Source organism: Pseudopipra pipra, chromosome 17 (assembly GCF_036250125.1).
Source record: "Pseudopipra pipra isolate bDixPip1 chromosome 17, bDixPip1.hap1, whole genome shotgun sequence".
Taxonomy (NCBI): domain Eukaryota; kingdom Metazoa; phylum Chordata; class Aves; order Passeriformes; family Pipridae; genus Pseudopipra; species Pseudopipra pipra.
In genome coordinates this window covers 6,201,195-6,224,445 of record NC_087565.1, presented here as the reverse complement: position 1 = coordinate 6,224,445, position 23,251 = coordinate 6,201,195, and the positions used below count along the sequence as shown (strand labels likewise).

The 23,251-nt window shown below is 42.5% G+C and overlaps 1 protein-coding gene across 2 annotated transcripts in view; it reads left to right on the top strand.

Annotated features, from left to right (window-relative positions):
• The window catches only part of CDH4 (cadherin 4), a 431,501-nt gene that overhangs the window by 338,317 nt on the left and 69,933 nt on the right, over positions 1 to 23,251 (top strand). For both annotated transcript variants that reach the window (XM_064674093.1, XM_064674094.1), the window contains one exon: positions 12,039 to 12,211. In XM_064674093.1, the coding sequence (XP_064530163.1) occupies positions 12,039 to 12,211 (173 nt within the window). The remainder of the gene's footprint in view (positions 1 to 12,038; positions 12,212 to 23,251) is intronic.

Here is a 23,251-nt window from a genome sequence, read left to right as displayed (position 1 = left end):
TCGGTTGTTTGCCAGCTGAGGGGTTAAATACCTTGTGACTTTGGTTTGTGTCAGCAAACATTTATCACGGTGTCTCCGCTGCCGGAGGTGTCACGGGGAAGTCTCCGGTGGGCACTGTTTTTAACAAGGTGATTCGCAGCCGTGATTGATTGTCTTCCAGCACAGTGAGGAACGGGAGGCTGTGGTGGCACAGAGTGGGGACAGAACGTGACTTTATTTCTGTGGAAAGAACGAGTAGAGCTCCCTCCCTGATCGCTTTGGGTGGTGATGTCCCAGCTTCAAAGTCCTGATCCCAGTCCTGCTTGGAGGAGGGGATGTGAGACGCCCCTGAGCTGATGGCTTTAATGGCATCTTCCCAGAGGATTTTCCAGCTTTCATTTGAAGGCCACTTTGGGGCATATCAAGGTTTGAAGATTGATACATTTTCATAGCAAAACGAATTTCTTACATCTTATTCGAGGACAGATCAATATTCAAAGTGTTCCCAAATGTTTTAACGAGCTCTGTTCATCTGTGTGAAACAAGCAGTAAATTGCATCCTCTTCTTGTCTGAAATCCAGATAAGCCTTTGAGCTATTAAATCAGAATAGGATAACTTTGCCTACAAAATACTTGTGCCTCTGCTTCCAGCAGTGATTTTTGGTATTCTGTATCCCAGGCTGGAGTGCTTGCCTTTAAGGCAGGAAGGTAGAAAGCAATCTGTTTTTATTCAAAAGCAATTACATTTGTCTTTGATGTATTTGGTTGGGGGTTCTTTTTCTCTCTTTCCTGTTTAATCGGTATTCTTTTAAAGGTTTATATTAGTATTGAATTTCTGTTCTTTACTTTTGTAGAGCCTCCTAGGAATTGGGTATCAGAGGCCCTCATTCCATGTACTTGGCAAGAAACACGATCTTGTGCCTTTGAGAAAGTGATAGAGAGGTCATGGAGTTACTGGTGACATCCAAGTGCTTCTCCTTTGCCTCACAGTTATGTGTCCCTGTTTTGTGCAGAGACAAGTCTAGACAATGTATTTAGCTAAGCATAGATCTTGCAAAAATTTAGAAACTTTTTAGTTCAAGATGCTTCACAGTATTAAAATAACTAAGGAAATACCACACCAGCCATTGCAAGAAATATGTGGCCAGAATTCATGATTATTTGTGGCAGTGGTTGACAAATGAAAGACACTGCATATTCTTCAAGATAACAGCAGAATGTGTTCATTACTGATTCAACAGGAAGTTAGATATGTATATGCATCTATAAAAATATATCTGCATATGTGTGTATATCCATGCTTCAAGCAAACTAAAAAATCTTATTATATGTTACAGTTCAGCACTTATTTTCCACTGCTCACTGCTGTTGAACTGTGCCTGAGGACTGAAAATGCTTCCCTGGATACCCTGTGCAATTGTTATTTCTCGCATATTCCATATGCCCATTTATAATGGCTTTGATTAAAAATGCAGGATTACTTGATTATGACAGTATCTGCAATGTTTTTAATAATTTTGCACACCTCTGATGAGAAAAGTAGCTGGATTATAGAGTGTCCCAAATAAATGCTGACTCTAAGGGTAACTAGAGTGAGCAGCCAGTGAACGTTTGGAGTCAGTCAGGATTTTGCACAGATTTAAAGAAAAAAACAACCACAAACAGATAAAAAAGGACATATGGAGCTCAATCCCTACCAATGGAAATTTTTCAGAGCAACACCATCAAAAATATGCTGTTAGGCACAGGCTGAGCAGGGCGCAGTGACCTTGAGCTGCAGGGAAAGCCCCAGTAAGGCTTTAGCAGGATCAATAGAGCAGATCCCGTTCCAGTGAGCAGGAAGGGGCTCTGCGGTGCTGTCACAGCACAGCCAGGGTACAGGGTGAAGCAAAGGCCCGTGGTGTGTGGGCACAGCAGGCAGGGCCATGCCTCTGGAGGACTCTGTGCCACGAAGCACAGCACGGTCCCCGCTTAGGGCTGGGGTGCGTTGAGCTGGAACACAGTGTGGTGCTTCATCTCTGACCCTGCCAGGGAGCTGGAAATTGTGCCTGGCCACAGCAGGGGGTGGAGGGTGGCCAAGTAAGGGTGTGACCTACTGACTCAACAGTGAATAAGCCAGAGGGTAGAGTGAACCAAGGAAATGGGAATGCAGGAAAGAGCCGTGCTCCAGCCCACAGCATGGTGTGATACTGCTGGGCACTTGGCCTCCCACAGAAGCAAGTTTGCTTTAGCCTGAAATATAAATATACAAAATTGTCCAAGAGCTAAAAGAATTGGCAGCAATGTGAAGAGACTCATTAGACAGTCTGATGGGGTTTAAGTGAAGGGGCTTCCCAGTCTGCAGAGCACTCAGCCTGGGTTTCCAAGGAGTGTGCTCTCTGTGAGTCACCTTGAAGCAACCCTTGACAGGAGTAGAAAAGAAATCATCAAGTATTATTAACTGTAATAGGTTGTTGTTGCTGGTTAAGATTATAATAACTTAATTGAAATAGTGTCTTGCACCGTAGCATAGTGTTCTTGAAATCAGGAGCTCACTCTTGGTGAACTTCTCTGTAGTGTGAACACATATTGCAGCCTGGCTCCTGTGCATCCTAAGATGTTTGCTGGCTCTTAAACTGAATTGCATCTCTTTCCCTTTTTTTTGATTCTCTCTGGGAGACAGTTTAATGCATTTCTAGCTTATCTAACCTCAATTCAAGCAGCTGACAATTTAAATGTATAAATGCAGGCCCTTCCAAAAATGCAGAACAGGAGTAGTGATGCAGGATTTCCTTTTCCACAGGACCATCTTTCTTCCTTGCTCTCCCCCTCCATGAGTTGTTTTGATTTAACTTGCCGCTGTTTGAAAGTGTATCTTAAAAGACCGTGTTTTACTCATGTTGAATAATGTTCTGCCTCTTTGAACTTTGCCTCTATATGAAGAACACAGCCAAGTTTTAAAAATGCAGCTGCAAGCTGGAGCAGAAATTCCCCTGCTCCCTCTGGCAGCCTTAATCAGCAGAGCTCTCCCAGAGCTGCAGGAGTTGCCTTTCAAGCGCTGACAAAGCGGGACGGGTGGCAGAGCTTCGCTGCCCAGCGCTGCCTGCCCTGCGAGGAAGGAATTGGGGCTTGAGGTGGGATTTTCCCCTCTGTACAGCACCAGTGGCTGCCTGCCATGAGCCCAGTCCCTGCCCTTGTACCGCTGGGGGTGCAGGATCCCAGGGGTGTCCTTGCGGAGCGCTCTTCCAAAAGAAACTCTGCAGTTTCCAAAAGAAAAATTGCTCAATAAGATGGAATGAAAATGCTTAAGTACAAAAGAAAAAAAAGGAATTTAATCACAAAACAATAGTGTGATGGAGAAAGATTATTTCCATCTCTGCAGAAGCTTAGTTTTGCTGTAACCACCGCAAAATGTTCCTTATGGAAGGATGTGGATGTCTTACTTAACTGAAGCGTTCAGTTCTGAAAAGGTCAATGTGAAATGCTCCGCAGCGACTCGAGTGCTTTGCTCTGGGTTGTATCTATTTTGTTTTAACAGAAAGATTGTCAAAAATTAACTCATCTCTCCAAAACAATTTGTTCCTGTCAGACTGGCCTTTTCCATTCCCATTCATCCTTTCCGCTTCACTAACTCTCTGGATACGTCTTGGTCCCTTTCAAGTCAATAGCAAAAGTCCAAGTGGCTTCTTTTAAACTCTGGTTTCATCCAACTCCTTCTTTCTCCTGGAGTTGTGTAGTTTACTCCTACCACTCTCCCTGGGATTGGTGTGAAAGAGTGCTGAGTATGGACAGTCCTCCAAAAGAAAGGAATATTAGTGTTTCTTACATGAGAAATGTTGTAATTTAAAATTTTCCCATCTCCTCCTTATTTCATGGAACTCTGATACAATAATTGTTGATAACATGCCACGTGAAAAATGAAATAGCTGGGAGCTAAATCTATATGTGGCAAATTGAGTTAAAGAAGTCTCATAAAAAATAAGCAGTATATAAAAAAACTCAAGGATTTTAAAAGCTGATTATTCTACTAGTGTCCCAGTTTGTTTATTTTATTTCTATGCCAGCAGAGATTCCCTCAGAGATTAACACCATGGACTAATGCACAGATGGGGCCAGAAACTCGAAAGTCATCTGAATATTAAGAATTTAAATCTTTAGCCTCAGTGATTTGAACAGAAAGCCAATTATGAGGCTGAATTAGTTTTCAAATTAAACTGCAATTTAAGGCTTGTGAAATTAATCTTTTAAGGCGTACAGTTGCATTTGTATATATATTCCTGGGGAGAATTTGGATTCTGCAGTTCTGGCTTGTTCCTCTTCTCCAGTCAGACAGTGCAATTCATGAAGAGATGCCTCGTGTCCTGCAGGTTGTTTGTTCAGTGAAGGAACAGAATGGGTGGCAGGACCTGAGATCTGAAGAGAAGAGGCTTCATTTTTAAAAGTTTATAGGGCACAGAGTGAAACCCCCTCTTGCCATTACAACCCGTTCCAAAAACGCCGTCGTTCTAATCATAGTGACAACATTCAATTATCATTTCCAACTTGTAAGTAAGTTAATTTTAGACCTCTTCATTTAGGAAGGTCCAAATTTAAGAGAGCACCTGAACAGGTTCATGGACTGGGGCTGCCACGGGGTCCACATTCCAGTTGGTAGCACTGGAAGCTAAAAATAACATAAATTCCAAATGTTTCAGAGGGGTCATGTGCAGGTAAAATCTTCAGGGCCAGACTAGGTCTCAACAGATTCTTTTCCTCATCCCAGAGCTCTTCACAGGTTGGGTGCATTACTTCTGGGTACATCACAAGCTGAAATGTATCATCCATGTAGTGCCATCTTCTGCACCTTGAGCAGGTGCTGCTCTTACCCTTGCATTTCATATGATATTAAAAATGGCTTCGTCCAACCCAACTCTATTCTCTCACACATTACACACAGACTTAGGATCCACAATATTCTTTTTCAAGTTCTTTTGCTCAGCCGAGCACAATTGTAACATAAGAAATTGTTTCTCTGCAGACATGTGGTAGCGCTTTCCATTTTCTTTCGAGGTGAGTGGTTATGAAATCTGTGCTCTTAATTTCCTTTGCAGAAGCATCCAGTCCCAAGAGCAAGGAAGTGAATTATAGGAGTGCAAGTGAGAAAAAAATGCAAATCCCCAGACTGATGTTTTTTTCCCTCCAAAAAAAAATGACTAAGTTGATGTAAAAGAAAAAACTGTAGAAATAATGTCCTGAGACTGCTCTAGAAGGGAGTTACAGCACTGTAATAGCCCACTCTCTGCCTCCTTTTAACCAGCAGTTACAGAAAACATAGTATGATATATATTAAAATATATATATTAGTACATCACTTTATTATCTTTTATTACCTTATTTTATAGTGTCAAAATTCAAGGATTGGATTGAAGCCTTGTGTCGGGTGTGTCAAGTGTCAGGCTCTGTGCAGCTGGGTCTGCATGATTTCTGGAGTCACATATGCCTTCAGTTCAGCATGAAACCTGGCTGTGCTGTTGAGCACAGTTCAGTGGTGATGTTGATATCTTGTCCTAAGTCATGCTTTCTCCCTTTTTTTGAATTAGCCCTGGAAATCAAGAGGATTCTTGTGCAGGATCTCAGCCAAGCTGAGCCCCGTGAATTTATGCAGCCAAAACTCTTTGCTCAACAGCTGGATCAGCTTTTGCCCATCCTGAAGTTTTACAGGTGGGATTTCTCTGTGGTACAGGGGTCTCAATAGGCTGCAGGCTGCTGGACAGGAGTGATCTCCAAATCTGCCCAGGCTCGTGCATGTGCTGCAGTCAGTGCATCTGCTCATTTTCCCTCCGGAGGTATTTATTCCGTTTTTAACAGTAGGAAGGTATTATTTCCGTTCTGGATGACAGCAGCCTCTTCAACTCGCTCAGTTGTCTCTCCAGACCTCCTCGCTCTCTTTATTCTCATTAGGTTGGCTCTTGCCTTGTCTGAAGCTGAGAATCCGATGTCTCCACTAATTAGGAAGTGGCATCCGTTATGAATTAGGTTAGCTGCTTGAAAGGTCAAAATTTGCCAATGATTACAGAAATAATGGTGAAAGAGAATGACAGGAGCTATCAGTTATGACAGGAGAAATAGCATTCAGAGGGGAAGTGCTGTTTTTATTTAGTTTTTTATCTAGAGCATGTGGAGTGCCATTTAATTTAAGTATATTTACAATTTATTACAGCTGCAGTAGAGTTTTAGGCACTTTTGTCATTTTGATGTCTTGTCCATGTTCCTGTTCACCTCTGTAACTCCACTCAGCACTGCTGGTGAGTCTGCTCCCCAATTTTGTTTGAAACCCTAAGCAATGAGTATGTCAAAGTGCTTCACATCACCGATGGAATTCATTTAATTTGGAGGATACGGGTTTGTTAGCTGAGATGTTTGTTTTTAACGCTACAGCAGTGTGTAGTTGTACTCCAAGGACTTGCTCAGGATCCCGTCACACTTCTCATTGTAACTTGGTTTTGATGCCTTTGCTTTTCTAGTGTGTCCTTCTGTCCTTGAGACCTCATTACCATGAGTGGAATCACTTAAAGGGTCAAGTGTGTCATGAGCAGGGGCGTGAGATTCCCATCCTCTATGGGGAAGGAAACTGGTATCAGGAAACTCCAATGAATGGAAGATTTTGGTTTTAGGAAATATTGTAAATTTTACACTGCTTTTCAGTATTTAATCATTCCAGCAGCAATTACTGTCTTCTCTCTGTCTTGCATCGGATGCAGAGAATTCACTAAGTGAGCTTTCAAATTTGGGGGGGAAAAATGAGGAGGAAGAGGAGGTTTCCATTAGTACAAAGCCATTATTAACTCAGGTTAATGAAGATCTAATGTAATATGGCCATCACCACATGTCTGCACATAATGATTCAATCCTTTTCTATGGGGGAATGATTAAATTAAGTATCTTGTAGGTCAAAATTAGACTGAGAAGGTTAACCAACCTTTAATGATTCTGCAGCCATTTACCAGCCATTTAAAAGCATAAACTGTAAGATAAAGCTGGATAGAGAATGAGCATTGTCAGTAAAAACTGGGTGAAGTTTTAGCTTTTTCTGTTTATATCATAGGAGTAGACAGAGAGGATTATGTGATTTTACAGCAACGTGGTATTAAGGGCAAAGTGAAAGAGGTTTGTATTTTAATTTTTATTTGGATTCCTGATAAGTGCCCATTAGCTCTTTCTTTTAACATGCATTAAATCTAACTAATGGATATCAAACCAGCTTAGAAAAATGGCAATTATAAAGCAATTGTAACAAAGACTTTGAGAGCACAACTATGCCAAGATATTGTTTGTATGCCTTAAAACCATGAAAGCTCCATCTTTATGGAGAAATGAAGTTGCATAGATGGCACAGCAGAGATTGCAGACAACGTGATGTGAATTATCAGTCTTTGGCATGCTTTGGGACTGTCTGAGCTGGAAAGAATTGAGCAGATTCTCAGATTCCAGAGTGATTTCGGGGGGGCATTTGTTTACAGCTGTGTGCTTATCTACTTACACATACTCAGGGCAGTTATCTTCCTTGTTCTGCTTCTCTTTTTACTTAACACGTACAGATCAAATGAGATATTGTGAACCTAACAAAATCTCTTTGCAGTCTTTTACCAGGAGATGCAGTTCATTTTAAAGTTGATAAACAAAGCTGAATATACAGGTATAAATTATCTCCCTTTGCTTCCATCCCCTCAGATTCTGTAAGGTGTTGTTTTGCCTGTAGAAACCTTAATTAATCTAACGGGAATATTTTCCATAAGGGGTGGTTTCAAGCATTTCTCTCATGTGTCTTGTCTATGGTTAGAAACAAAGCTATCTCATTTGACAAAATAACATCTAGGAAATTGTGGTCTCTGGGAAATCAAAGGGAATGCATTGTGAAGGTACAGATTCTTGAGGTCTTGCCTTTTATTGATAGATCTTCGTCATGCCATCCATTAATTTTAACTCAGGTGATATATGAACTCAGCACATTAGTTAATGAAAGCTAATGCACAGTAATCTTGTCATCACTAGCTGTGCATGGTAATTCAATCTGCTGCTCGGAAGAGCTGTTCAACATGCAACAAATTTGATTTAATATTGACATGATGTAGTAGGTTAGGTGTTTTGTTTAATATACCATGTGCCTTATTTGATGAGAAACGGTTTCCTTTCAACAGGTTATGCACCTGAGTTAGACCAGGTGTGCAGTTTAATGCAGTTACATCAGAGACCGTCTGGGCTGGGTATTTGTTCTGTGAATCACTGCACAGACTGGGCCCAGGCTTTGACACTTGATGCATTCATTTTGATGCTGATGCTCTGCAAGCCCTGCAGAGCAGAAAAATGAAGGTGATTCCTCTCTCAGACACTGAAAGTGTAAAGTCCCTCTTTCCCTGTTTACTCTTACACTTGTAGCTTCATCACCACTGCCAGAGTCTGACACAAAAATGGCAGAGTACAGTGTGAGGGTCTTGACTGTGAGTTGGAGGAGTTTCTCATTGTTTCTGGTCTGTAATAACTGCTTCTAGTCTCTGTTTGGGTAGATGCAGGGATGTAAGGATGGTGTGTTTAATACTTTGATTTCCACAAAATGCATACACACATCCTGTGGGCAACACTAGGGAGTCTGTGCTTTGTCACTTAACCCCAAACAATACCAGCTTCAATCCTCAAGCTTGTTAGAGCTGTGCACTCACTCTGCCAGTGTATATTTGCTTAATTTGTGTAGTGTTAGGGGCTGGATATGGGGATACATTTCCTTTATTTAATATAAAGTATGTGAAGATGTATCTCCATGCAAAGGACATAGAAGCATGACATTATTTACTTTTATTGCAGGTAAATCATCACCAACCATCTTAGTATAGGGAAAGAGTTTATATAGCACCCAGAAGATGTTAGACACTGGAGCAGCATATATCCACATTGCTCTGTTGAGTACTCTTGTGTGCAGATATATGTTTATGTCATTCACGGCAGCACACAGGTATCTAGAATATATTTCTTGCTTAAAAACAGGCTAAATGTAAAGAAAACCAAGTGGAATGTAGATGGTGATGTAGGTTACACCCGCTGATCTCCCAGAAGTGAGTGTTCCTTAGGAGAGGTGCCTTCAGCACGGGTAACAGGAGATGCTGTCGCCCTCCTGGGACAACACTGCCAGATGGGAGAAGTGTGTAGACAGGAAAGGGAGAAGAGATATCAGACACCATCCAGACTGCAGAGAGGAAGAAGTAATTTGCAGCCAGTTTACAGCAGACTGTGGTCAGACAGGGAGAGGTCAGCCCCGGGGAGAGCCAGGAAGGAAGTGGTTGATGCAATTCCATCAGGCACTGCAGAGTGCTGCAGCCACACAGGGCCCTGTGCAGAGGGCGTTTTATTAAGTTACAGGATAGTAATTAATGCCAAGTTCCTCTCTGTTTTCTCTGTGGTTGGGTTTCATAATCGAAATTAAAGATAGGAGATAGGGAGCAGATTGCCTCTTGAAATACAGCTCCCTGGTGCTCAGTTCATGACTTTAGAGACATTTGTCCAGTCCCGTCTCCCTTTATGGGGATGTAGGTCAAATGCTTTTGAAATAGTCCTTTTTTCTAGAGCAGATGTGCTCAGTCCAATGCTGCACTGCAGGAAAGAAGCAGAAAGGTCAGGGAAAGAGTGAAGGAGGCCTACTGTACTCTCCATCCAAGTATAGCTGCTGTCCCTCACCCCCTCCCACCACGGCTGCAGCCTGTCATGTTCCCCTGCAGGTTGGGAACCCACCACCTCACACACATCCTGGTTCATTTTGGAATCTACAGTGCAGTCCAAGAGATCCCACATGAGGAGGGACCACAGCTGTGCGTGCCATTATCTGAACCTGGTAGTAACAGTAATTTTCAGAGCTGTTCTTGTGCTGGAAGCGCATCACAAAATACCACCTGTTTTTTGGAATATGTCCTAAAACTGCATATGTCCTAAAATAGATTCTGTTTTCCTCTTCCGCTTCTGTTTTCATTAGCCCCAGGATTTGACATTCTGTTCAGAGATATTTTCAGTATTGAATGCATTAAGATAACATAAATTCCAAATCAAACATCTCATTCAGCATATTTCCTATTTAAATTTCTTCTGTACTTTTCCCCTGTAGTTATCTGAGGGCTGGCTTCATTATTTGTATCAGTTGTCTCATGACAACTGGTTTTGCAAAAGAGCAAAAAACGAATGGTTGAAGAGAAAAGAGAGAAAATTTGTTGCTTGCACAGCCTTGTTTCAATTCAGTGTTCCTTCCCTCTCCTGAAGTTTATTGATCAAAAAAGTGTTAAAGTTGTTGTATAGTTTGTTTTCATTTCACAAATGAGAATCAGGATTATTGCAGAAAGACAGGGATGTATTCATCATTAGGATTTGCTTTACACATTCGTTTATTTTTTAATCTATAATTCTTATTGAACTAAGAAAACTCACAGGAATATATGTATCACCACTGAGAACAGAAAGAGCCTGACTGAGGCAGATGGAAGGAGATCAGCAAAGCACTTCATACAGTGCAAAAATACAAAATTCTGAGGCCTTTTCTTGCTAGTACAGGGAAACATTGGTTTCCCAGAGCTGGGGAGGGTACTGGGGGGATTTCCTGTGTGCTAAATGGCTTAAAGACACTTGGCTAAAGTGCAGAATTTGGGCATGCTGCAGCCATTGCTAGATCTGCCCTTTTAGAGACTGGGATATCTTTAAAGTCCTTTGCAAACAGATGCAAGCTCTCAAGCTTTCTGCTTTCCCTGAACTGGGAGCTTGGTAGCTTTGTGACCAAGCTGGGGATCGGGCGTACGAGAGGAGACATGTCCTGATGGGGATGGAGCCACATGTCCTCGAGCTTGCCAGTGGCTCACACCTAACCAAGCGAGCAGAACAAACTCAGCTCTTCTTGTAAAGCAATGTTTGGCTCCATCTCGAATCAGCTCAGGTTCTCGTTGGGACCACTTTGCATCTCTCCAGCACAGAAGGCTCGGAAGTTGGTCCGTCTGTTCAGCCTTCCCAAATGAGCAGTGTTTGAGTGGCACCTTCCATCTTTCCATTGATGCTCTTGGGTTTTGTGGTCACTAAACGAGGGTCTGTCTGGTTTCACTGTCTCTCTTTGCCCCCCACTCCTCCTTTCAGGTCTCGTATCATTAGATTCATCCGCTGTTGCAGATTGCTTTTCGTGAGCAGTGTGTGCCTGCCCTTCTAGTCATTCTCTCCTACCAATATAACAAGCATAAAACTGGGCCCTACAAGCTCTGGGGGGTCACAGGACCATGCAGCTGCAGGAGTCCATCCAATCAAGTAACATCTTTTACCCTCATAATGATAATTTCCCACTTTAGCAAAACACCCTGCTGCCAAACTCCAGTGCTAATGAGTCTGTCAGTGCATCAGTGCACTCCCAACAGTATCTAGAAAGTAGAGATTGTTTTTTGCAAGGCAAATGAAGACATTGGTGATTAGCAAGAAACAAACCAACAATTCAATACATCACTGGCCACACATACCAAATCATTGATTTTTCTGTCCTGCTGGGCAGCAGCTGTTCCATTTGCTCTGCAGAAATGGATTTTTTTCTCCAGGAGGGGCCAGAAAGGTGGATGTTTCTCCAAGAACTAGAGGCAGCAGGCAGTTGCTTCTTGCACTAGGCATGGGCATGTTGATGGTGTCCTTCTGAAGCTGCTGAGAAGTCTGATGGGCTTTCTACTCTTAAATGCTACTTCTGAATGCATGTGGATGCAGTGATTGGATGGGGGAAAAAAATCCCCTTTGAGAATCTGTGAAATTGCAGGACAAAAAATGCTGCCCTAAAACTTACAATCACTGAAAGAATTAGAATTTAATCATAGATACCCTCATATGACTTCTCACTATCTACCAGTTATGTGTAATCAGTATCCTTCCAGATCATCTAGTCTCAGCAGTGTTGCTATTTCCATAATCCTTGCCCAGCTGGCTGGATTGAAATGGGATGTCTGTTGCCTAGAATTTCTGAGCAGAATGCATGACCCCGAGTCAATGGGACTGCAGTCTGCTCTGCAGTGAGACAGTTCTGATAATTCATCTTCTCTTGTTCCAAGGTACCTACGTGATGACGGTGACGGCAAATGACGCAGACGACGCTACTACCGCGAACGGGATGGTGAGGTACCGGATCGTGACTCAGACCCCACAGAGCCCATCACAAAACATGTTTACCATTAACAGCGAGACAGGAGACATTGTCACTGTGGCTGCTGGACTCGACAGAGAGGTGAGTTTGAAGCCATCCTACCAGGTGTTCTGTTACTGAGGGTTGCTGACTTGCAAAGCCCAAGCCCTGTCTTGAATACTGAGCCTCTAAAAGTTTGAGTTGCAACGTGGAGATCATGGTCTTTGCTTCTGCAGCAGTTGTGGGGCATCGTGGCTTTGATGTGATATTTTTGTCTTAATCCATATCGGTCGATGAAACCCTGGGAGAATCTTCAAACTCCTGGCGTTGATATTTTCCTTGCGTAAATTTGTAAAACTCAAAGATGTAGAAATACTCCAGAAGGAGCAGGGGGATGAATAACTTGTCATTTGTCCCCTTTCTGTTGGGAGACAATAAATGCCAGACAGTTATAGCCCTTTCTAGACCTGTCTTGCATGTTATCTCTGAAAGCAGTTACACAGCCCATACTCAGTACACTTTGCATGTTTCCTGATGGCATCCTTGTGTCTCTTCCAAACTAGGAAAATGTCTTCCAGTGATTTTGGTTTTCTGTGGGGCTCTGCTCTTAATGTCTCTTCTTCTTGGCATTTTATGATGTACAGCTTTTCCAAATGCAGAAGAAATTTCATTTTTACTGACACAACCATACTCTGCCAGTGTAAGCCATATAGTGTGATTCCCAGAGCTCTGCCTCCTCTAGCTGTGAGTGTAGCTCAAGGACAAAGCATTTATACCCCACACATTAAACAAAAATCAGTGCATCAGTGGTGGGATGGAGTGAATGGGGAAGGAGGGGACAGGGGTCAATGGGTGTGAGGGGAAGGAACCCCAGAACTTAAGTTCTGGTTTATTCCCCTTTGGACTGTGCAGGTCATGGAGTGTCACCTGTTCAATGCAGCTGGGGAATCCTGGTTAACTAAATGTTGGGAAGGATCACTTGTTCTTTGAGCTCTGTGGCAGATAGGAAAGGAAGGACTTGCATAGTCTGAGGCTCAGATGTTTTTGTTCAAGCAGTCCCCAGAGGTAAAAAGTCCAGTAAAATCCATTTTAGGAGAGCCCAGCATGCTGCATTTCTGAGAGAAGGCAGCAGAAACTGGTTTTGTTCTACTTTATCTCCTTTCTTTCCTCGACGGAAGGGACTGAGTGAGCAGGAGTCCCCACATGCAGGCTGGTGCATGGCTTTCCTGTCTGGGACCCTAACCTCAGAGGGGTGAAACCTCCAGCCCCTTAGAGATTTCCCCTGTGCCCGTCAGCCCAGCGGCTTTTGGCCCCACTGCTAAGTGCTCTGCCAGGCTCCAGTCAACAGGCACTCTTTGCCAGGGTTTATGCCCATTTCATTCCCACATCTGGGGCCACTTTTTTGCTTCAGAGCAGCTTTGGGAGGAATCCCAAAGGCAGCTGCTGAGAGCAGATAAAAGCCGCGGCAGCAGCTCGGCAGCACGCAGAGAGGCCCAGGGCAGCCAACGGGACCACACGGGAACAGGGGCTGGCACAGGTTTGGGGCTTCCCCTCGGCACTGTCTCAGGGAGAGCTGCCCCAGGGGGAGACACTGTGTGAAAGAACCTTCCAAGGAGAAGGTCAGGCGAGCAGAGAGTTTTCCAGATGTGAAGACAAGCCCAGAGCTGAGGGAGCAGGAGGAACACCAGCGCCTGCTCCTTCCCACCTGATGTGGCAGACTCTGCAAGCACAACCGAGGGCAGATCTGACCTTTCCCTACTCTTTTTATTTAGAAGTTAGTTGAATCTTAAGCAGGTAGATTATCCCAAGCAGTGCCAAAGCCTGCGGCGGGCTTGCAGTCGAGGAGGAGAAGCAAGTGCTGGAGAGATTGCTGGCAGCCCTCGGGGGGACAGAGGCAGAGTACTCAGAGGAGAAATCGGAACTCTGGCAGGAAAATGCTGATTTTATGGAAATGAAAGAGCTATTATTGCCCCCCTGACATCAGTGGGGGCCAGCATGTTGACGTGGGGCTTTATGGGTAGAGAAAAGTCGCCAGTTTATAATAATTTCAGAAACACAGGTTGGGATATCTGGGTGGGAGATGGGTTTTAATCTCAGCAAATCAGGTGAAAAAAGAGGCAGGTGATAATTAGGGGGAAAAGATGAGGCAGACTAGTCATCTTTTTTCAGGTTTCTCTCATTGCATCTGAAGCATTTTAAAAACTTGCAAGGGAACCATGTGCTTCATGTTAGTTTCCCTCTGCACGGGGTCGAGGAAATCCAGGCTGGCACATTGTATATGGAAATAGGATGTTGAGTGTCCCAAGCTGAGTAGAAGGTTGGACAAGGGACACTTGGATTGAGGCAAAACAACCAGCTCTGGGCACAATCCTGGGGCTGCCCTGAAGCTATGGGACATGCTCATTCCCAGCTCTCTCTGCTACTGTCAGGATTACATCTGGAATTGGCAAAACTTTCTGGGTTATTAACATAAAATTATATTGCATCTAAATTGAAAAATGTGTTTAAACACTCATATTACTGTATCACAGATTGGTTTTTTGTTTTTGTTTGTTTTTCCTGAAATCTTGAGAAAGCTATTAGAGGAGTAAATTTGGGGTTGCTGCTGACATTTTCTTGTCGTTAGGAAAAGGAGCCGAAGAGCAGTATTTGGAATGCAGATTTGTGTAAATTAAAATGTTAACAAATCTGACCTATTCAGCTGAAACTACTACAACCAAGATAAATTCCCTGGATACCAGTTATTTCTCCAAAAGCTTATTGACACATTTGTCAGTGCCTGAGACACGATTATGTTAAGCTGTGGTGATACAGAACCAGGTTTTCAGTTTCCATTGGACCCTTCTCCCTTGTTTCTGCAATGCAAAGCAGGTGTGAATATAACTGCCAGAGCTATTCCATATCTGAGAGACAGGTCCATGTTCCAGCATTTCTCTTTCAGAAGGGAGAAAAGTCACTTCAGAACTGCTATTTCTAGATCAGCATTTCTGTTGCATGCTCATTAAATGAGATTTCCTGATGTTCTCAGCATCTCCACTTAAATAGTGATTCTTTGCTGGTTTCCATTACCTTCAATCCATGAAAGAACAAACTGGATACAGTGTTCCAGCTTGTTTTGTGTCACAGGAAGTGTTTTGTTTAACCTGCGAGAAAACTATTTTAAGATAGTCATGTATTTTTGCTGCTGTTTCTAAACCGTCATTTCCACAAACCAAGGAGGAAATTAAAAACTCAGCCTCTCAAATTGTGCTGGTCTCTCCTAAATGTGTCTGACACTGAAGATAGCACAATCAAAAGCCAAAGTATTGAACTATTGATGGCTTTAAAGTTATCTTACCTGGTTCCCATTAATCTGGGTGTAAATATGGTTACAAAGCTTTGTGTCCATTCACTCATTATGACTGCGCTTAATTGAATGGATCCCCAAGGAAGATAAAGATAATTGGACTGCACTTCATAAAAATTATTAAAGGAGGACAGTTTAGCAACAGCCTGGTGTAAGCCTGGATGCCTAAGGGTGAGAAATGCCAAAGGTGGAACAAAGGAACACCTACCCCTTGAACTAAGAGGGAAAATGATAGGGATTTAGAGGGCATCAGAGGTTCAAAAGTATATTCAGACAGCCAGACTTTGATGAGAAGGTTAAAAGCAGAGTCTTGCTGTAATGCAGGAAAACATCAGGGCAGTTTAGGAAATCTGTAGCTGATTTAATGAAATTAGGAGGGAAAGATCATATGGCAGTGGGAGCACAAAATATGTGGATTAATAGGGAAGGCTGTGAACATATGAGATGAACAGGTTGTGACAAAATTCAGGGGTAAGAAGGGACTATGGTAGCTGACTTAATTTATGTCAGGCTGCTGCAGAAATGGGTGGTACTATAGGAGATGCTGCCCGACTGATGGCTTCGTTTAGCAGCACATCTGAATTCCACATTTCCTTGAGTTGTTTTGGGTTTTTTTCCACTGGGAAGAAAATTACAAGAGGTAAGAAAGGGTCAGCTGTCCCCAGCAGGGTCTCAGAAACAGGCAGAACATTCATATTTTTGTTTTCCATTCTGAAAAGTAGCATTTCTCCTTATAACCTTGCATAAGGGACCAGCTCTGTTCCCTGTGTTACTTCGTGCTCTCCGCTGCCGCTCAGCCCAATGTCTCGGGTGGGATCAAGCCCAGACTGTCAGTCTGACAGTGCTCCTGGTGCAGTAATTCAATTCCATCACCAATTTTGATTTCTCCAGTGGCAGAGTATCTGTCTCAGTAGCACAGTAAACCTGCACTGGGGGTATAGTGTAGGCAATATCATCCTCTGAAGAGCTTCCCCTAAATATTTTATGAACACGGACTTTGAGCAAGCAGGAGGGAAAAAAAAAGGAATGAGAGAAAAGCAGGTGGTTGATCCCACACTCTGCTGGCAGGCCAATAAATGTTGAGACATCTCAAATGTCATCCAGGCTTATTTGAGATAATAAGTATTTTGGCTCTGCGGTGCTTGTAGTGTAATGTTGCTAACTTTTTGAGATGTCCTTTAGAAAAGAGTCCCTTTCCAGCACATTCATCTGGTGTTGGAGAAATGAAGACAGTCAGGAGCTCTGAGTTGCTTCTTCCAAATTTCTGTGTGTTTGTATTTCTTTTAATAGTGATTGGATCTCTGCTGCTGCAAATGCTTTTAAAAATACATGAAATCCGATTCTATGATTACTGCACTTGGCTTTCCAAAAGCATGATGTTGCTAGTCCTTCTCAAGTGAGTGAAAGATAAAAGGGAGAGCCTGCCAACAACTGAGTTAGAGGCTTATTTTATTTATGAATGAAATGGCAGGATTCTTATGGAGAAGAGGAGAAGTTCTTCTTATTAGCAGAGACAGTTGATTTATTTTCCAGCACTCTGGTTTTGGTGCAACTAGGCATTTCTGATAAATCAGAAATTTGAAATGTTATGTTAAAAAAAAATAAACAACTGTACATTGCTCCTCCAAACACCGAGGGGGGATTGGATTTTACCATCTGCAGTAACTATTTTGAGGACATTTATCTCCAGGTCATTGCAATAGCTTTTTGAAAGCTCCCTGTTCCTTTATTCACGTGTTGGCTGGGAGTAAACAAGGCATTGCACTGGTGATAGGAATTAGTTTAGCCATTGAGACTGCTGTGAAACATTCCCATAGAGAGCATTCCACTAGTTTAAGATTACCCAAATACAGTGAGTTTAATCTGGGTTTGTCTTTTCCAACCAGACAGTACTCTAAAGTGTAGCCAACAGGTAACTCAGGCTGAGTCTGATTTCCTGTACCAGGAAACTTTCCTCTGATAGGATAGTCCAGCACCTTTCGATCCTTTTTCCACCCCTGAAATACAACTAAAGGAATTTATTCTGTTCTTAATTACCGTTGCCAGTGTTAATTATGTTCCCTCACTGAATACCAGTGTGATAGTCTGCAAAGCTGCATCTCCTCCTCTGAGCAGGGCTGGAGGAACATCTGCTGCAGCATGAGGCTGAAGGATCCCACACAATATGAGTGATATATGAGTTTACCTGGGCAGATTATCAGTCGTGTATGTGTACTGACAAAATACAAAGAATGAGGAAAAGTGACATCTAAATGGCTTGACTGCATCCTGAGAGTTTCTGTTCCCATTTTCCTCACTGAGATTAGCCATCTCCAAGGAGCAGTGAGGAGTAATGCAGAATTGGTATGAGTATGTCACCTTCTGACAAGCACAATCAAGCATCCACCGTGTTTGCTATTTGTATCTATTACAGGAGTCCTTTAAAGTGAGAGGGATTCTGGTTTTCATGTTCTTCTCATTACTTCTTCCAGAGAAGAACTAAAACAAGGTTGTTAGATTCTGCTGAGTATCTTGCTTTTAAAGATGAACTTCCTGTATCACTGCATTAAAACACATGCAGAAAAATGCCTCCACAGCTGAACTCAGAGGAGGAGAACAAGAGTGAGGGATTAGTAATTATTTTGCCAGTGAGGCACATCCATTTCTACGAACTTGGACCAAGAGTCCCTGTGTTCAGCTTGCAGACTTGCAGGCTCCCAAAGTGTTTTCCAGTGACTGAGATAATGAAGGGCTAAGTGGCTTTTCCACTTCTCACAGCATTCAAATAGTGATTGGGAGTTTTTGTGGAACATGTCTTCAAAGCAGACATAAACTACTGGAGTCTAATCAGGGATAAGCAGGTAAAATACTTCAGTATCGTCTGTCAGACTGTGTTTTACTTGTCCCTCCCAGCCTTGGCCCTGATGGGTCTGACAGTTTCCCTCTGCTGTTGAGGAGCAGTTTGCCCTGGTGCTCTGCCCTCGCTGTCTGCCTGGCTGCCACGTGCCATCCCAGGGATTTGTGGAGCACAAAGTCACTCTGAGGGATGAAAGCCACTCTGTACACGTCATTTATCACTGAATACTCCGTTATCCCTGATACCTTGTAATTTTTCAGGGCCATGTAACGAAAATGTAAATACTGGAAGCTTTATGTATTAATATGCCTGAAATCATTACTTAAAGATAAAACTGGTTAAATTATTCAGTTATAAAATTATCCCATTTCCACAGCAGCATATCCTGTCAAAGGAAGAGCTGATTAGCCATAAGCTGAATTTAGCCAGTAGATTTATGTTGGATTCTGGTTTATGTTTCTACATTGTACATGGGACTGATTTGAGTTTGCTCCATCATTCCAGCATGCATTTCATTTTCTCATTACAGACAAGAATGACCTTTTTCAGCAAATTATGGTGAGGAGCATTACCACTCATCAGTGAAGAAGATCCATTTTATTAACCCTGTTTAGTGCCTTTAGAAGTGTGTTGTGCACTCAGTGGAGGGCCACTTGTAGTAATTTGAGATACCAGAAGTTAGCAGATGGGGAGGGCTTGAGTCTCCTCTGAGCACTGTTGGTCCACCACTGCATAATGGATTCCTTGTAGCCCTTGTTGGAGGATGGGAAAGATGTGAGTGATGCCTTATCATAGAAATCACACCCTTTGTTTCAATTAAGAAGGGAATAGTGGAGGTTCTGAAGCCTTTTTACAGTTCCTGGAAGGAATATGTCTCCCTGTTTGAGTTTCTCAAATAAGTGGCTGTGTTTCTTTCTGGTAGGGCTTTCTAGAACGATCTGTACCTTTTGGTCTTCTGCACGATTGCTGCAACCCTCTAAATGCAAAGCTGGCAATCAGTTTTAGAGCTCCTGTGTATGCAAAGTGAGTTTTGATTGCTTTTCCTTTAAAAAAGCCTGATAAGTAGATAGACAGTAAAACAGATAGAGGAAGGGCTCTGAGCCATGGGCCTTGGAAGAAAATTACATGAGTATGTGTTTTACTAAAAAAAATAGTATCTGGAGATGATAGGAGAAACTTTTAAAGAATAGAAGAGCTTTGCAAAGAAAGAGGCTGGTAATAGCTTGAAACCTGTGGGAGTCCTATGAATAGACAGCAAAACAGCCATGCTATTTACCTCCCCAAAATATTCACCAGCAAGGTGATCAGGACAAAAGTGTAATGGGGTGGAGATCAACTGATTGTACAAACTGTGAGAACATGTTGGCACAGGTTGACTGTGACTCTGTGAGCTCAGCCTAGATGTGTGATCTGCCATGCACAGCTTGCCCTGGCCCCGTCCTGTCCTAGGGCATCTCATTCCCCATCAGATTATGTTTTTAATAAAGAGGAACAAGCAGAGCAATGCTTTTATTGGTCTAGTTGTTCCGTGCAGTTTTTCAGCTTCAATCCCACTGCACTGTGTGTCCTTTCTGAAGATGCAGAGCACAGAAGGATCCTCTGACCACACAACAGAGAGAACTGGGGTGTAAATGTAAACCTACAGACAGTTTCTATCTCCCATGGAGCTGATTTCACCAAGAGTGAGTCCTAACCTGGCTGAAACAAAGAATTTCCTCCCACTCAGGCAGTGCATATGACACTATTTATTTACTGCCTGCCAGAGTAGCTCTCAATTTGTTTCTTTAATTCTTTTTCCCATTTGGCTTAGACTCTCTTTATACACCTGACTTCCTTTGAGTATTGTGAGCATTTAGGTGCCGGACCCTGTGGAGGAGATTGTACTGATTCACATGTGGCACTGTAATGACTTCTTGTTCATATTTGGGTGAGGTATTGAGGAGATGCTACCAAATTGAAAAGCTTCATGATTTGGGGTTGAACTACTCAGATAAAACAAAGCTTTGAGTTTAATTGGATCCAGTTATAGAGTCTGAGCAAGAATAGGTCTGATGCCCCACCTATTCAGTTCCCTTTTCTTTTAAATATGGAAATCTTCAGAGCCTCTCCTGTAAGAGAATTCCACATATACTAATAGTCCACAGACCCTTTTCTTTCTTCATACACATTTTGATATGTTCAGAGAGTTCTGGTACAGTCTGGTTGCACTTGTTTCAAGTTGCTCTTGAAATCCCACCTCTGACTACAGTGGGGTTGGTTTATACATTATTCAATGGTAAAATCCCAGCTGAATAGGGAGGAGGAAAAAAAAGTTAAGTATCGGAGTGGAAAGCTCACCAGGTCCTTAGCATAATCTCTCTGGTTCAGACCTGCATTTCTTTTTCTATTTGAGTTTGTCTCACAGTGGAGAAGAGTGTATCATTCCAATTTTAGATAGAAGACTACCTGCTCAGCTCAGGCAGATTTAAAGTTTTTCTTCTGTTACATCACATACTTTTCCAACAGCCCCTTCCCCTCTCCAAAGGGATTATTGTCTAAATCAGCACCAGGTCAAGTGAAATAATTACACACAAGCTGGCTCCACTAATTAACTTATCCACAGACCATTGTCTGTTATTAGCATTTTAAAGAGAGATTTTGTTAACTCTTTCTTCTTAGACCTAGTACTACTTTTTTCATAGCAGAGCTTATTCTGTGAGCATCCTTGCTACATTTCTTACTCGAATATTATCATGGACACATTTACCACAGCATGTGTGAGTTTACAGGATGTTTCAGCCTGCAGCAGTGACTTTTCTTAACTGAGCATAAGAAAAAGGCAGCTTAAATGCAAAGGAATGTGACTGTCAGAAAACCAGATACAGTCTTGTATTCTGAAATATTCTTAAAATAGAAAGTTATCAGTGTAAACAATGGAGAGGCTATTACAGGCTTTGTAAAATACAACTTAAATGCTGATATATCCAGTGTCTTCATAGTACTTCCCATCTGGAACAGTGTCAGGATCATGGAATATGTAATTGCTGAGGATGTAATACTTCCAAAAAGACAGAAATGTGTGCACAGGAACCAAAATGTGGGTGTTTGCTGTTCTGCACCATGAATACTATCTATTTCCTTGAGTTCTGTACTAATTAGTATCCAGAAAGGTGGCAGGAGGTGGCTCTTTGAAGGGCAGAACTGTTCTTGTTAGACACCTCCAGGCATTGCTGCAGTGGCTATAAATAATCACAGCATCAGGTACCGAGGTTTGGGCTATTCTCCACTCTCTGCAGGTTGAGAGAGGGTCTTGTGGATAAGGCCAGCAAAGTGTCAGGTGCAGGCAGGACAGAGCTGTGTGTTATTTTTCCCAGGATTGCACATTAAAGCATCTAGGAACTTGTAGCAGCAGAGCCAGAGCAGTGAGGCAGTTTGTTCTTTTGTCGTGGTAACCTCACCATTTTTTCTCCTAATTTTTAGACTAAATATTTTCCTTTCATTGTTGTTCTGTTATTCCAGTTTTTAAAGGATTGTGGGGATTTCATGTAAGAAATCCTCATTAAGTAGAGTACATGTCAGTACAATCATGTTTTATTCAAGCTATTCATTTTTTGCACTTAAAATGCTTTCTGTTCCAAGTGCCTTTCTAGAAAAATAAATGTAGTTTTCAGTTAAAGTAAACAGGTCACATACTGAGTGACCTCAAATCTGACGGCTCAAATTTAGAAGGGGAACTAATTGCATAAAAATGCAGTGACTCATGTTATCCAAACGTTCAATAAGTTTGTCTTTCCAGTCTTATGTATACAGCTCTCTGAAAAAATAAATAGATTGTAGTTTCACATTCATACTAACATGGAATTCATCTCAGGTTATGAGGAAGAACCTTGTTTTAACCATTAAAGGTTTGGGCAGATGCTCAAACAGGGATAAACTGACCAGACTGATTTGTGCTGCCTGAGGATGGGAATCAGGGCTTGCAGGTCAACAGCAAGTGACTCCTGTAGAACTGGAAAGCCTTTCTGGTTCTGCTGTTCTAAAGGGAGGGCTTGATGCCACCCAAGCAAGCACATGCCAAATAAAATGCCTACTTAGGAAGTGTCGTGGTCACCTGCTGAAGGTGAATTTTGGAAAGGTCAGAAGAGCAGCACCTTTCTCTCTTGAACTCTGGGCAAACCCTGTGGTTTGCTTGCAGCAGAGGGGAGCTGCCCCAGCCCTAGAGATCTGCTGTGGCTGAAATATCCTACCATGTACTGTATGTGTTTTGCTCACAGGGGAGCTTGTACTGATGTGGAGTGAAGTAGGAGATGAGAGGATACTCCAGGCATTATTCATTCTGGAAGTGGTTTGTTTTGGAGATATGTATGTTTCTTCAATTATTTTAGCCATTAAACTTGAGCCCTGAAAATGCTTTCATCTTGGCTGATTCCATCTTTTCGTGGCCATGGCGATGCAGGGGAGTGTGATGGGAAATGAGTTACTAGATTTGTAAATTATGTGCATTCACCCCCCCCTTAATGCTTCATATCAGAAGACATGAAGTTTGACAGAGAAGGTAATGAACAGTATTTGCTTGTAAATCAGCAGCTAGATGTGGTTTGAAAGAAAGCATATTTGAGCATAAAGAGAAAATTTGGAAGCATTACTGGTGCTCTGCACTATCAGAAGATCTGCCCTGCAGATGAGCAGCTCCCACCAGTGCGTGTTGGAGGGGCACTGGACACCTGTGTGACTTCAGGGTATCAGTTCTTGACAAAGCAATTAAGGAAACTTTGCTAATGCTAGTAAAATAGCCTGAAGACCAGGGAAACCTGCAGGACATTGGATGGTTCTTTGGGTAGGTAGCCCACCTGCAGCTCCTTTGGCCACGTTCCTAAGAACCTCTAAAGTAGAAAGCTGCAGAATCTCTCAGCTCTATCCATCAGAGTAGAGATTGAAGCATCAGCAATCATTTATGTAGATGATTCTGATTAGGCAGGAA